The 16,814-nt window shown below is 45.6% G+C and overlaps 1 protein-coding gene across 5 annotated transcripts in view; it reads right to left on the bottom strand.

Annotated features, from left to right (window-relative positions):
- Nucleotides 1-16,814, bottom strand: part of LOC146182210 (uncharacterized) — an 83,126-nt gene that overhangs the window by 8,337 nt on the left and 57,975 nt on the right. For 4 of the 5 annotated variants that reach the window (XM_084577244.1, XM_084577245.1, XM_084577246.1 and 1 more), the window contains 2 exons: nucleotides 11,943-12,294; nucleotides 11,528-11,687 (listed from right to left, as the gene is read on the bottom strand). In XM_084577244.1, the coding sequence (XP_084433370.1) occupies nucleotides 11,528-11,687; nucleotides 11,943-12,294 (512 nt within the window). The remainder of the gene's footprint in view (nucleotides 1-11,527; nucleotides 11,688-11,942; nucleotides 12,295-16,814) is intronic. The other variant, XM_084577247.1, reaches the window with a different exon arrangement.

The following is a 16,814-nucleotide window of genomic DNA, read 5'->3' as shown; positions in this document are numbered from 1 at the left end:
CCACAAATTAAATCAAATCAACTAAACATAATCAACCTTTTTTAAATTTTCCTAGCCCGATGAAACCAACTGATGGCTCTTGAGAGTCATCTGGCCTAGTCTGCTGCACTGTTTCGGTCTCCAAGAATGATTAATTATCAAATTTTTTCCTAGCCCGATGAAACCAACTGATGGCTCTTGAGAGTCATCTGGCCTAGTCTGCTGCACTGTTTCGGTCTCCAAGAATGATTAATTATCAAAGACTAGCTTTTTAATCATTAGTTCGAGGAACTATGTGCCAGTTATAAAGTTGCAGGCCGTATCTGTTGTTTCCATGAGGGTACGATTTACGCCACCTTACTTATTGGTCCTGAAAAAAAAATATCGCAGGTCCACCAGCACATTTACATATTTCGCTAAGTGCCCACGCAAAGCTTCAATGGGGAGAGCACTGCAGAAAAAAAAAAAAAAAGCAGATTTTCTCCTCAGAAAGGCGTATCGGGACGCTGAGGTGCCATCGCTGTTACGTGGACAGATCAGCAGTAGGCTCTTGGGCCATTATTATTTTTGACTTACATAAATGACTTGCCTCTTAACATATAGAGTAATTAATAACACGGATGGCATTGCATGCCTACAAACTAATTTAAACAAAATATATGACTGGTGCCAATCATGGAAGATGGAATTAAACACATCTAAATGCAAATGCATGCGTGCCACTCGTAACCAACAGATCCAGACTACTTTCTTAATAGTACTCGTCTCGAATCGGTATCATCCTACAAATACCTTGGCATTAAAATATAATATTTCTAAGAATTTTCACATCAAGCACATCACTTCGAAGGCTAACCGCAGCATGTGTATGCCCGCAGAAATTTCTCTTTATCGCCACCTTCATTGAAAATGTTACTGTACACCACACTTATCCGTCCGCAACTCGAGCATGCATCCTCCATCTGGGACCCCGGTCATTATCATCATCATCATCATCAGCCTGGTTATACCCACTGCAGGGCGAAGGCCTCTCCCATATTTCTCCACTTAACCCGGTTCTGTGCTAGCTGCATCCACTTGACCCCTGCGAACTTCTTAATCTCATCCGCCCACCTAACTTTCTGCCGCCCCCTGCTACGCTTTCCTTCCCTTGGAATCCAGTTTGTTACCCTAAGCGACCATCGGTTATCCTTTCTTCGCACTACATGTCCTGCCCATGCCCATTTCTTATTCTTAATTTCCACTAGAATGTCGGTAACTTGAGTTATTTCTCTGACTCACTCTGCATGCTTCATATCTCTTAATGTTACCTCTACCATTTTTCGTTCCATAACCCTCTGGGTTGTCCTCAACTTAAGTAGAACTCTCTTGGTTAGCCTCCACGTTTCAGCCCCCGGACCCCGGTAATATCACATTAATAAATGAACTAGAGGCTATGCAGAATCGAAGCGCCCGTTTCATAGTTGGAAATTACCATCGGGCAGCAAGTGCTACACGTATGAAATATAAGCTCAAGCTTCAATCACTGTCTACTCGCCGTAAACTTTCACGCATTTGTCTTTTCCACAAGCTACACTACCAAAACGCGCAGTTGAAGGCTACTTGTATAAAAGAGCCAACTTTCATCTCGCCTCGCATCGACCACATTGAAAAGTTGCTATTCCCTACTGTAGGACAATGACCTGCTTTAATTCCTTCCTTCCTAAAACATGCAATGACTGGAACCATCTTCCACAGGAAGTTACTTGCATCATCGACCCTGCGCGTTTCAGAGCCGCATTAATCGCACTGTTGGAATCTGATTAATCCCAAGTTGTTTCACGAATTTATTTTGGATGTTTTTGTTTGGTTGCTTTTCGTTGACTCATGTATACTATATTCTTTTTTGCTGAATTTCGTTTTGAGCTATTTTCAATAGTATCGCTTTGTGTCACGCTTCCTCTTGTACTTTTTTGTTTTGTTTTACTACTCCCACCCCCTGTGTAATGCGAAAGCCCTGAGGGTACAATAAATGAAATGAAATGAAGCAAATTTCAACCAATCTGAAGAAAACAGGGGAGGTTTTCTTTCTTTAGCAACAACTTTACTCAATGCAAAAGTCGAGCTCTAGCACTCGGCGTCCGTATTAATTTCAGCTCAATTCAATGTAAAATCGAGATAAGCCATACCAACACAAGAGTTATGTAGTTGTGCAGTTTATGGCGAGTACAATATGGAAACACAAGTGTTATGTCTCTCAGTAGCTTATCACAAGTATAACTGAGCTTTACTAATTATGCGGTGTAATTAATTAGAGTTAATTAGTTCACTATGCTTAAAAATTAAACTTTACGCTACAGCATAAAGTCACATATCATCGAATAGAATATGTCGCTCATGACTGCACTGAACTAACTGTGGGTCTTATTTAATTATTGTTTTAGATAAAAGTGAGCAAAAACTGAAATTTACGCTACAGCAGGTCACATGCCGTTAAAAACGTTTCGACAAATAGAAATAAAAACAAACGCCGAACTAGAAAAAGCTATGCGAAACCGAGCTATCACTCGCGTAACTCGGTTCGACCATCGTTCAACCACTGCCAATTTTTTTTTCCGGTTTTCGGTGCCGATCAATGATCAATTGGCAGTGCAATCGTTTTAAGGCCGCCATAGAACGGGTTAGAGAGTAGCACAAGCCATCAATGAGATCCAAGCTCACAATTTGCCTGATGTTGCATAAGATGCTATACCTACAGAACTAAGGGGTCGGCTGTCCGATATTCTGCTGTCAGGGGTATTTACACTGTGCGAGACCTAACCCTGGGGTTGTCCACTGGCGCTAGCTTAAGGGAGCAGATAACCCGCTAGTGAAAGCGCTAGAAAAGCCCCAATCCTCTAAGCGTCGCTATGCCTCCGAGGCGTACAGTTTTACAACTCAAAGGTTCCCAGGAGAGTGTAGCCGGAGTGGAGCAGTGGTTACGGCGCTCGACTACTGCTCCCAAGGATGCGGGATCGAATACCGGCCTCGGCGGCCGCTTTTCGATGGAGGCGAAAAGCAAGGCGCCCGTGTGCTCTGCGATGCCAGTGCACGTTAAAGAACGCCAGGTGGTCGAAATTTCCGGAGTCCTCCACTACGGCGTCTCTCATAACCTGAACCGCTTTGGGACGTTAAACCCCACAAACCAAACCAAACCAATGACTGAAAGCCGCCTCGGAGGCTCTGCTATAAACAAAACAAATGAAACGCAAGCTAATGGCAGCACCGGCGCAGAGGTTCAATAGCCTCGAGGGCCACAACTGCCAGGATGACCGCGATTAAGAGGCAGCTGAGAACTATTCTGCTAGCTCAGCGCGCGCGCGCACGCTCGCACGCACGCACACTCGCACGCAAAATAGCGAGAATTCGAACGTTTACATCAAAATTATTCACACTGCTCTGCCCACAGCACATATCCCCGTCCTCCCCAACAAGTTAATAGCATCCAGAGTGATTTTAGCAGTGATGCTATCAATAGTTAAAAAACTATAAAACTATCAGTGAAAAAAAAAAAAAAAAAAAAAAAACCTATTGATATCACCTATAATAGTGTTATCGACAGTAATTTCGATATTTAGTACTGACGATGGCCCTATTGGCGATTGCGTGGCATGCAGGTGATGGCAACTGGGACAGGACTCTCCGTTATAGCAACCTAAGCGTCACCGAGCTCTGCAGACGCACGATACGTGTAGCTACTGGATAAAGTCTTAGTGTCGTGAATGTCCAAGGTGTGATAGTAACAGCGACTGGAGATGCACCTGTCAGCACGCCTACTTCTGTGCCAAAATCGGGGAGAATTACTAAGGCGAAAGCCTTTCTAGCCTTATAGAGCAAAAAGCTGTGTGCGTAATCTGTGCGTCGCACCTGTGCGCTGAGGTAATGAATAAAAGTTATAAATGGACATAAATGAGTAATTCTAGGCTAACAATTAAGATTAATAATAATGTGACTTGTAATGACCAATACGGTAAACTACGACTTGTAATGACCGCCGCTGATTGTAAATGAGTAAAAATGCTTAGCTATGACTGGTAATGACTACAATGACTGGGAATGACTCATCATGACTGCTAATGACTACGAAACGACCAACAACGACTTGAATGGCCACAACTTACTGGAAAGGGGTAAAAATGCTTAGCGACGAGAGGTAAATGATAGGAGAGGAAGGGTAGGCTTTCGCCGTTCTCCTCTTAGGAGACGTCTAAGAGACCCTCAAACTTTTACTTCGGTGGGTATACCAATTGCCAACATCCGTGCTCTTGGGACTTCAGATAGTTTCTTCAAAGCAACAGAAGCGGCTAATTTTGTCAGGCTAACTTTGGCAGCACACAGAAGCTGTAGGTTATGCTAGCCATCTCACACACTTCGGAAATCGAACGCGCAGCGTTGTTCCAAAACGCTCCTACAGTGTGTAACCCGAGATTTTAACTTTTATGTAATTTTCGGGAGCATACATCCTTACAAAATCCCTCAAGTAAAGGCAATCGATCTTGCGATGCAGGTTCAAATAGTTTTCTCGCAGCATGTGATTGGTTGGCACGATAGCTGGACCCAAGTGGGGCAGAAACGCCGCAGCTATATCAGCAGAATATGCTGGTAGAAAAGTATTGGTACAATACAGTAGCGGTGTGAGATAGACTATTTTTCTTTTATTTGTTCTCGCTGCACTCTAATGGCATAATGTCCCTCGGTGCATAAGTGATGCCGAAAAGACTTCCTTTTATTGCTCTACCATAGGTATATACGGGCTGCTGATTCTGCTTTAACTTGGCGGCCAAAAAACATTTCTAGACGTGAAACTGGTTACATGCATTTAACTAGGAGGTTTAGTGCGCAAACTACCTCTTCACCAACGAGTTAGCGTGCTAACTCAACCTGCCTGACCGTGTTACATTTTTTGCTTTACCCGCTAGCTCCTATACTTCCTGAAATGTGCGTGTCTACAGCCTCTCTGGTCTCCGCTTGGACGCTTTATTTTGTGGACCATGAGAACAAGTGTTTAGAATGAAGGCGAACTGGCGCGAAAGTATAAAACGCCGAGAGAAAAATATGAAAATGTTGGCACATTATTTGCTTATCACATGGGGAAGGGCGAGGTACAACATCGCGAGCATTACGAACGCGTCGAGGCGACAAATAAATCGACTAGCAACGAGAAATTAAAATAAAAATAAGCTATAACGGCACCGAGTGCCTGCCGGGTAGAAAAGGTCTCTCCCTGCAAAGTTCCGCCCCACACGACCGTCAACGTCATGAACGCTGACAGTGAGAATAGAAAGGAATGGAGTTCTTTCTTCCAGCTTTTCTATGTCATTAACGTACAAAAAGGTACGCAGCATTTCTTTTGAGCTTTATTTAAGTCATGATGCTCCATCGAGAACGTTCAAAAAAAGGGTGCTACAGGGCTGTTTTCATTAATTGCATCGTTATTGTCATCAGTATTATCATTATAAACTAAATGCACCGTCATTTTATTGCTCTTATTATCACTAACTGCATTGTCATTGCTACTGTCATCATAGCTATCGCTATTATCATTGTCATTATCAACTAAATGCACCGGCACTGTCATCGCTACTATCATCATCATGGTTATCACTAACTTCGGCGTCATTTTCATCGCTGCTAAAATCCTCATGCTTGACATGGAGAATTACGATCTGTTTCTCACGAACCCGGCGTAGAGTGTATGCTTTGCGCGCTCAGTGTGGAATCAGAGGGATATTGGTTCTATTCCTGGTGATGGTGGTGGTGGTGGTTGTGGTACTGGTGGTGGTGATGGCGAGGGATGTTTTCTGATCACACTTTCTGTACACTGCGCGCGTGAGTCCAGAAAGACTTTCGCCTTAAACTGCTTACTGCGCAACATTACGGCCCGAAGCTCATACTTTGCTAGTTTTCAGTCGGTGGGATCGTGACGCGGCCGCAGCGCAGCGTCAATGAAGTTAAAATCGCGATTATTTTCGGGGGAAAATTACGATAGTGACGTCTGAATTCTAAGATAAAGGATTCGCAAAACGGTTCCGTGGGCCGATGATTCTCTTTATACTAGTTCGTGGCGCCACCGCAGCATGGCGTGTCGATTGCGTTAAAACTGCCAAAACGTTTCTTTCATTGCAGTCCTACGAGATCGTAGTCACTTTTATTGCTGTTTTTCAGCATTTGCGGAAGCCCCTTCTACCACCACCGCTCTCGACACGTGAAAAACTTGGTCGTGTCACGTGGTCTCACGACGTCGCACATACACACATCGCAGAGCAATCAGCTCTCGGTCATGCCAACTGCAAACTGCCACCTGTCAGAACGCTCTCAAATAGGCCTTGTCACGTGGACGGAAATATCTCCGCAACTGAAAAGCCACGCTTACTTTAGGAAGGTAGATGCAAGAGAGATAATTTTGGAATACTACATGGAAAAAGGAACGACTCTGATCAAAGCATCATATATGAATACGTGTAAATCAATCACTTCGGCACTGATATCAGAAGTAAAAGACGAGGTCTACACAAAACACCATGACAACGCGAGATTCCATACTGTCTGCTCAATGGTTGTGGCGGCCAGGAGAAAAAAGAATATTAGACGTTTTTCACATTCAACAGATTCTGATCTCCCGTGGAGGCTAACCACGGCTAAACGTGGAGGCTAACCAAGAGAGTCCTACTTAAGTTGAAGACAACCCAGAGGGCTATGGAACGAAAAATAGTAGGGGTAACATTAAAAGATAGGAAGCGTGCAGAGTGGGTCAGAGAAATAACTCAAGTTACCGACATTCTAGTGGAAATTAAGAAGAAGAAATGGGCATGGGCAGGACATGTAGTGCGAAGAGAGAATAACCGATGATCGCTGAGGGTAACAAACTGGATTCCAAGGAATAGAAAGCATAGCAGGGGGCGGCAGAAAGTTAGGTGGGCAGATGAGGTTAAGAAGTTCGCAGGGGTCAAGTGAATGCAGCTAGCACAAAACCGGGTTAATTGGAGAAATATGGGAGAGGCATTCGCCCTGCAGTGGGTATAGTCAGGCTGATTATGATTATGATGATGATGATGATGATGATGATGATGATGATGATGATGATGATGATGATGATGATGATGATGATGATGATGATGATCTCCCCCAAGTGCGTTTCCCGGGTTCGGACGGAAGCGACAGGAAGCAAGCATTTAAAGCGCGAAGAAATGAAAACGACGGTGCAGGTGTGGCCAACAAAATAATTTTTCTAGCGAGGTATTCGTGCACTCCTGAAGCAGTGGAGCACGTGCTATTAAAGTCAATGGGACTGTGCCGAAAAGTAACGCATGCATAATTAAAGCATTTCCTGGCTCATGGGTGGCGTGCCTTCAGTGTGTGACCACGAGGTATGTACAGGAAATAAGGACGATAACTAATGATAACCAGGTAAGAGTTGATCATAAATGATACTGAGATGAACCACAGCAATACAACTCAATGCAACGTAAGAGTAGTGAAGTAACAACTGAAATTTAGGTCAACACGCACTAAACGTAATCATATTGCATCATCAGATTGCAGCTAGTGATATGATAGCGATACTTAACAATATAATGACAACAAGATAAGGTAGATAATAAACGTAACTAATGGCGATTTAGGTCACATTAAAGGTAATTATATGGCATCAGATTACACATAGATACATAGTTAGTGATAACATAGTGACATTTGATGGTACGGTACTAAACAACAATAGGATAAGATAGGATAGAAAATACGTTGATTTCTTTAGGAAGGTCTTGTGCTAGTAGCAGCTAGAAGAGGTCCATCTAAACAACGAAACGCAGAACGAGCTGATAACGGAAAAAGGCATGGAACTTGCAATGCTTTCGCATTTTCGCGCGTAAGGAGATTTAAGTGCACCCCTGTATCTTTTTTTATTTTTATTTATTTCGTCATAAATAATTAAAGTTTTTATTTGAATTATCCTTGCACTTCAATGATCCAACCAAATTTCAGGTTTTGTCACATTTCGTTATACGCAGACGACACATATACCAAAGAAGCCAATGATTAAACACATTGACCAATCAGTTTAACTCGGATTTATATAAATGGTATGCTTGCTGCACGAGCAATCGCAAAACCACTACCTTCATGTTACTCCACAGCCCTCAACGAACTACTGATAGGTCAGCTTGAGTTCCGCTACAGATCAACATTTTGCTCCCCCAACAATGAGTTATGCTCCTTCCAGCTAGTAGGCCTCAATTCTGGACTTAAACTTCAGCTGCCTGAAATGTATGTTTCTAGGATAGTTGTATTCGGAACACGGCCTTTAAACAAACACGCTTTTAATTTCCGTAACGTGTATTGACCCCCTTAATGCGGTTTTGCACCATGAGATAACACCAACACAATGAGCCTTCAATATATCCAACACTTAGAAAATCAAACACTAAAACTTGTTATCTTATTCATTTTGCACATGCGGTGCCTTCCCTACTGATTTACGTGTAATACCATTATAACTCTTCCAGCTTACAGACTAACACCGTATTTACAAGCAACCGGGGATTTTGATCGCCTGCTGCTGCGCGCGGTTGGATATTTCGCGGTGAGTGAGGACTGCTTAGAGCTTTAAAAGTTCGTGTTAATTGAGTGGCAGTATTCAAGAGGGAATGTAGCTTGTGTTGCAGCACGTCGAACAGGACGAGAAGCTATCGCGATGCGAAAAGCACCGAACGGATAATGAGCTTTAGAATGGTATGCTGTACTTTTATACACATTTATCGAAGTATTTGAAGAATAGATTGACTTTAAAATGACGTGGCCAGCACTTTGTCTTCAAATCAATGGCTAACATTTAGCCATCGCCCGCATTTATTGATGCTCACCTGTACCGCAGAATTATTTTGGTAAGTTTTCTCTGCACGTGTTTTATGGGGCCTGCTCCCGGCTTGTACCCCCCTACGTTTCGCGGTATTTTATAAATATCTATGGTAAAATTTCTTACTTTAACAATCTATTCTATTATGTTTATGGTTATTATGTACCTAGAGGCATTATTATTATGTCCATGGTTACTATGCACCTAAAGACATTATAGGCGCGCTGTGAAATTATAAAGCTGCTTTGACTTCCTATGGAAGCTAGGCCCACTTTTCACGCTCCGTCGGCACAGCCTGGCGAACGCAGCGCCACCACATCTTGCTCACGTCACAGATCTGTGTTGGTCCGCAGGAGCTATATTTAGACGAGCAATATGGTGGGCGAGATGATTCTGTGCGGTGATGGAACAGCGCAAGCAACGAGACAAAAGGTGTCGAACAACGAAAGACATACACTGTGCCCCGCACATACACTGAGCTATATTATTTTCCTGGATAAAGCTACTACGGCATTCAGACTTCGCTGCGCGCAGCGACGAGCACGGAGCACGAGAGACATAAGTTAACAGTGTGAGGACTAGTCGGTGTACGTCATGCTCCATGGTGCAGCAACATGACAAGGGACATACACAAGCGTTTGTGTCTGTCCCTTGTCTTGTCGCTGGACATCATGATGGCCACTGGTGAGCATAGAGGATTAAAATGCATAAGGAGGAGGAGGAAGATGAGGAGGAAAGGCAGGGAGGTTAACCAGTAAAAGCAACCGGTTTGCTACCCTGCACTGGGGGAAGGGGATGAGTGGATATAAAAGTTGTGAGAGAAGGATAGTTGAAGTTAATACAGTCACATAACAGACACGCCACATCACATCACGTTACAGTCATGCCATAGCAGACTCATAGTCTTTCGATTAGGCCTGTGCTTCTCATAAAGCGGAGCTGTGCCTGGGAGACCTTCGCCGCATCAAATGCATAAGCTCTGTCATGACACCAAGCATCTCATTAGCCTGCCATCAGAAAAGCATGCATTAGGAACAGACTAGACTCACGGTGGCCGATATGGTTTGGAATGCCATTAGGAACGTATAAGCAAGCTCACAAGAAAGTCATAAGACACAAATGAGTCCAATGTATAAAGTCACTGAAGTTTCTAAAGACACACAGTGCATATTTTCTTAAGGGTGAGCTATGGAACATATCATCGGGAGAGGCGGTTCATTTCCAACAAAGAAACATTGGCACTCACTAGGAAAACCAACGCCCCCGAAGGTAAAGGCCACGAAACGCTGTTTGGCGCGATCGAACGATGCACAGACGGGTGAGGGCGAAATAAGAGTCTGAAACGTCAAAAAACTATGACGCTTTGCTGCTGTAACAAGAAGCCGAGCAATCGTCACGACTTTAATGGACGATTAAGTTCGCATATCCTTAAATGGTAGCGCAGATACCACTTGCTAAACTCAACCAAGTTATGGTGCTTTCACCTCCTATATAACGCTCAAAAGGGTGTTCCAGCTTCCCTTTAAGAGAAAATACTCTGCAGCAGACGTATAAGCGGAAGTAAACTGGACATGTTCAAACATCGTTGCGATCGTTCTTTACGTCGGTTTGTCTTAAGCGCAACGATGTTTGAACATGCCAGTCACAAACTAGGCCAACTAGAAGCCCTCTTGATGTAAACTGGACGACTTTCGGGTAAGCACGAAGCAATATGCGGACGCCTTTACTACACAGGTTGCATACGGATTCTAAAAGTGCGACTTTTGGCACAGTGGATTGCAGCCATTTCTATCAGGTCGCCGAGCATGTTTCCAATAATCACTCGACTGGCCGAGTCTACGCAAAGATTGCTGATATGGGAACACTGGATTGGCATTCCGCTGGTCGTCTGGAGCAACTCGGGGTGCTCTAACTCGATCCACCGACCAGAGTCAGATCTCGCCGGAAGTTCTAGCCGGTGATGTCATTTGCGGAATTTTTTGGCTGTTTTTAGCGGTTTCAAAGATATCGGCAGAGGACACTGGACACCACCGTTTTCTCTTTCTTTTTTTTCGCTAATATTTCGAAATGCGCCTATTGAAAAACAACTAGAGCGTTAAAATTATGCGAAAGCAAGTTGCATAGGGCCGCACTCCGGCTTATTTATCAACCGGAACAATTTCGGCGCTGGGATGCGACTTCAACTAGCGGAACTGGCTCAGCATTACTTTCGCCGCGCACTCTGCACGCTCCGCTGGTCGACCAATGGTGATTCACTCTGTAGCGGTTTAGGTCGCTCTGTTCGGGTTCGAGCGCCCGGCTCCAATCGACCAGTGTTAATCGCCATAAGACAGCCAGGACGGATTTCAGTTAGCAGGACGAAGCCTCGTTCTCCGGATCGGCAAGTCAAACTGGAAAATGCCGTTAGTTAAATGTACTTGAGTACACCCTAAAATTGAACTAATTGTAACGATAGTAAGAATTCATAATTTACGACCTACCTCGGAACCCCTCCGATTTAAGTCCAATACGACCTTCAAACGCGACCTTTTCCAGCAAGCTGCACAGCTTTCTTTGGTAGCCGCGTAGCATCGCTAAGGTTGGTGCTAGTGATTATTTCCTGCCTTTAAACTAAATGTATTGCTACACCTAAGGAGCTCCCAAACTACTCCATAGGGAAAAAAAGGATGCACTTACGCATGTACGCAGCCAAGGCAGGGCCTCATGGGGATGTGTCCGCTGAGGAGGAGGAGGAGGTCGTCGGCAGTCGGGCCACGAGGTCGAACGTTCCTCCGACGACCAGGGCCGCTGTGAAGGCCGCGGCAAGGCCGGCTGGTCCGCCTCCTCACGCCCCGACCTGTGGTATTGGAACACACCTCGCGGTGTCCAGCACACGAAAACTGCCGTACTGCGGTACTTACTTCATATTCAAAATTTACGATAAACATATATGTAATAGTGACGGCCACCTTAACCCTGAGGCTATGAGAAGAGCTAGCGAGGCCAGAGTACCACATTTGGCCAAACGCAGCAGTGCACAAGGAAGGTTAAGCAAGTACAACTAACAACGAAGCGGGCACCCTAGAACACAGTCTTCAGCAGGCATGCTTACCTGTAGTGACCTTGCACCACCGTTCGCACCGGCCGCAGTGGCGTTGGTAGGAGACCCCTGTCTCTCCACCGGCCGAGTCCGGACATGGGGTCCAAGACCACCGGAGGCGGTGTAGGTAGTAGCGGTGGTTGAGGTGGTGGTGGAGGCGGCTGCCAGGCGGCGGCCCTCGCCTGGTCGTCACCCCAAGTCACAAGGAATGACGATGTTGACGAGACGGGACGCGAGCGCCAGAGGTCAGCGCGCGTGCACTGTTCGTACCGCTCCTCATCCTCCTCTGCCCTCTCCTCCTCTTGCCGCCTTTTCTCGCCTGCGCTGGTGAGGAAGTCGCGCAGCAGGCTAGTCGCCGGGGTCGCTGCGGACGCACACGCACACACACGAAGTGCAGCGACGCTAGGGACGCACGCTCCATGTGACCGCACTGCTTAAGCTCACGCACGTCATCAGCATCATCATCCAAATTCAGTTGAGTTCAACATAAATGCCTCACCTAATGGCCTTAGGTATCAAGGCCGAATTCACTTAAGAGCTACTTCTCGCAGCTTCCTGTGCGCAGTTTTGCAACAAACATTAAATATGGAAAAGCGAATAGCTTTGGCAGACCTCGATCCTCCCAGAGCCGGAGCTACCCTCTGTTCCGTGACGTTCGAGCGAGGGACATGACTACCTTTCAACAGGTCCAAAGCCCTCGTTAATGGCTTGTCAGAAACCTACTTTGCCGCAAGAGAATGCCATCGAATTCCAGCGAGCTCTGATCGCACTCCTCCGCGAACCGGTGGTACACCCGGTGGACAACAGGCTGCCTAACCCATGCGGGCGAGAGCGCAGTCCGATTCCCCACCTCAGCTGTAGCCAGGCGTCAACCCTAAAAGCCTTTTCCTTCATTTCTTTTTTTCTATATAAGGCTTTAGAAATGCTTTCTTTAGTGCCTTCCCTTCCTTCCTGCCTCTCTCCCTTCCCCTCTACCACCTGCTCCTTTCATGCCCAGGGCAGCTAGGATAAGCAACAAGTGGACAAAAAAAAAAAGTTTTCTCTGATCTCACTCACTCACTCATATCCACCGATCTCCTAGAGACAAACACTTCTACTCGTCGCAATGAAGTTGTTTCCTTATCTGATAACGAGTCCGTAGTGGCAGCCCCCATAATAAACAGAGTAAATGCATATGGAGATCCGCTAATGGAACCTCCGCAAACGTCATGCCTATAAGTATCGCTGCAAGACGCTAACTATATGCGTAAAAATGCAGCAAAAATATTTACGCAGCACGATTTGGGCCTTCGAATTCTCGCACGCATTCCGTACAGCAGATGTGGTGGAATTTTTACGTGAACGCCTCAATGACATGCGCTAACATGAGTATAACTTCATTTCTTATTTTCGATAGGTATAAAGACCTGAGGAAAGTTTGTTCACGGAAGCGTTTTTTTGTAATATGTCTGGGACTACGAATCACATTATCGGGATAATTAACACAAGCTGATAATAGTAAATGCGTGCTTCGATCTCCTTTTTTACATATGATCGTCTAAAGTCAACAACATCCAGGTATGAAGCGATAGCACAGGGTACCACCTAACATGTAAATCCTCGTTTTAACGAGGCACTACGAACATGCCCGTGTATCCTAGGGGTAACGTGCCTGACTGGACGTCCAAAAGCACTAGAAGGTTGGTTTTTATTTCACCTTCCCACTCTCGTGTAGTGAGCAACATAAGTTGGCAGCCCCTCCAAACTTCCTGATATCGACCATGCCAGCTACCACCTGCCAGTGCCATGCATGTGAGTTCTCGCTCACAACGCCGATGCCAAAGCCGACACCAAAGCCGACGCCAGATTTTCAGCTTAAACACTCATAAGGCTGTGTGCACATAGGCAGCAGGTGTTTTCATACCATGATGAGGAAACTGATACGTGCACACTGTCATCAGTGAACCCCCTTTTTCGACCTTCCTGAGGCACTCTAGATTAGCAGCGCTATTGAGCGCAACGTGTGCTAATCTGCACTGAGTCAAATATGTGCATGTGCGACAGTCACAAGTGCCTACGCCATGGCTTCACGCGCTGCCAAAAAACAAGCCGCCTTTGGGAACCTCGAAAAATTACGCCGTAACAAAACTAGCCTAAGGCAGAGTTCCCCAGTTGCATCATACCCAGAAATGTGGCGCAACAAACACAAACACATGCGAAGAGACACAACACACGCGCACACTAGCAACTGTAATATGGATCTGAACACACACTTCCTCTTCACCACTCCTCTTCTTCTACACCCAAGTACATCTTCTCATCATCCTCTTTTTTTCCAAGGAGATAGGCAAAGAAGAGGATGATGAGAAGATGTACTTGGGTGTAGAAGAAGAGGAGTGGCGAAGAGGAAGTGTGTGTTCAGATCCATATTACAGTTGCTAGTGTGCGCGTGTGTTGTGTCTCCTCGCATGTGTTTGTGTTTTTTGCGCCACATTTCTGGGTATTATGCAGCACCAACTAGCCCATCAAGCTGTTGTTTCCCAGTTGCTTCTATATAGACGTACCGCAATGCTATGACCATGCTGCCAACTGCAATCGCCTCCAGCCGCTGCCCGTCCAGCAATCAATACACCACGGCGGCGGGGAGCCATCCCTTACGAATATATTCAGTAAAATCGCTGGTTTCACGGGCTAGTGCTAGAAGGAAGTCAATGCTATCATGCCGAACTTAAATGCAGTGCCAATATGGCACAGAACTGGGCAGCTCGACAAGGTGCAGATTGTAGTCAAGCAAATGGAAGTGTCTGATCCTGCCTTGATATTTATGTAACGAAGTGTTACTTGCGGCACTGACTCTGGCTCTGTAGGCGTTCTGGCGCGGCGGATATCTGCACGGAGGGTTCTATCTATATCCTGCCGTATCGGCACCATATTCCGGATGTCCCAGCTAAATGTAACCAAGGTTATCAAAAACACGGTGAAAGCAATTCAGAGGTGTTCAGACTCGCCTATGCTAATCTGTACTATTTTGTCTTTCTCCAAGGCTAATTAATAATTCTAATTATTGCCTTAAAGATCGGTGTCAATGCAAAAGTTATTTATTACCTCAAAAAATGGCTACCTACGCTACGACTTACGTAGCTCTATTTATAGGCCTTCAAAAAAGGCTGTCACGTGACCAGCTGTTATCTTAAATCGCTCGCCAAGTGCGTACAACCAGTTTCACCGGAGAGATCTCTGCAGAGAAAAGCGAACTTCGTTATCTCGGACGCTTCTTTTTAAAAAGGCGCCGCTGTCACGAGGAAGCTTTCTTTTATCGCGCCATGTCTCGTTTTCGACAGGTAATAAAATCACTTTACGTAAATGCTATCCTATCGGAAAGATGTAGCTACTCGTTTCCGAAATCTACAGCTTTCGCACTGACCCTTTCTTCTATCATGCCAATTAAAAACACAGCTAATTGGTCTTTACTAATTAATTAAATTTGGTGAACGAAAAAATAGTGCAGATCAGCAAAGGCGACTCTGAACAGCTCTTAGTTGGCTTGACTGGGGCTAGGGCTGACAGCAGGTTTTAAAATCTTAGTTGCATTTAGCTGGGACACCCGGTATTATATGTTTACTTTATAGAATTGAACGGCCCAGACCAACTCGGGCTATGAGTGATGCCGTAATGAAGGACTCCGGAAATTTCAACCTCTTTGGGTTCTTTTAACGTGCACTGACATTGCACAGCACACAGGCGCCTTGATTTTCGCCTCTATCGAAAAGCGTACGCCATGGCCGGGATTCGATCCCGCGTCCTTGGGTTCATCAGTCGAGTGCCCTAACCACTGAGCTATCGCCAGCAGATGGCCTACAAATTGCCTATGAAATTTCTGAACAGGACTCGCCGTTCAAAGTGTTTCTATTAGCGTACCCTACACATACGTCTGCGTTTTGAAGAGCGTGAACGCCGCATCTACCGTCATAAAATATACGCCGCCGGTGGCTTTTATGACTTCGGAGCGAGCCCCCTATTCCCTATATAGTTATCGCTGGCTGCAGGCAGCTACGGACAGATTCCCTTGCTAATTGCATTCCAAATTTACAAAATTCCAAATTTTTGCTTCATATTTTTTCATTCAATAACTTTTGTGATCTTAAATCTTTTGTTTTTGTTTAGTTGTCAATTACTTTATTACACGAATTCAGTTCGTGTAGGACATTTGGCAGTCCACACTGAACCGTGGCCAATCCCCCTTCGTGGGTATGTGCCAAATATCAAGGAAGAAGAAGAAGAAGAAGGAAAAGAAAATGAAAGAAATACTGCTGTCTTTAAACTCAGGCTAAAGTGCGTCTTCATACTCCACCATTTCGCATATGTCTCTGCAGACACCAGCGACAGGAGGGAGGGAAACCTCCGTTGTCTTCGAACTCCCCCTGAGCAAATTGTCTGCCTTGCCACACAAACGCCATCTTTCATCGCGTCACGGCACTAAAATCGCGCCGCAATTCTCTTCAAACAGACCAGTACGCACCGCCGGCGCAAAAGCCTCTGTGACACGAACCGTGCGAGGCTGGGGAACCGACTTCTTCAGGGTGACGGAAAACGAAGTCTGCCGGGGTGGTGTGAGCCCGAGATGGCCGCCACACACTTCCTTCCCCATTTCTTGGGATTGAACACCCCCCCCCCCCCCCCCCTCCCCTCCAACTTAACACCTGCGCTCTCAATTCGATTTCAGGATGAAAGCTCTGACGACCAGACCAGACAGAACGAAAGACGCGAAGCGCAGGTGACTAAGACAACTAAAGCAGAGAGTGAAAAAGAGATGGAGCGAAAGGTCCGCATAAAAGAAACAGCGGCTCGACGCCGCCCTACATGCGTCTTAATTTGCGGCCAAGGGACGAACGCATTCGCGACGCG

The sequence above is a fragment of the Amblyomma maculatum genome, chromosome 8, assembly GCF_055883805.1.
Source record: "Amblyomma maculatum isolate TAMU_Amacu chromosome 8, ASM5588380v1, whole genome shotgun sequence".
NCBI lineage: Eukaryota > Metazoa > Arthropoda > Arachnida > Ixodida > Ixodidae > Amblyomma > Amblyomma maculatum.
Note: the sequence above shows the minus strand (reverse complement) of the source record. Positions and strands in the feature narration are given on the sequence as shown.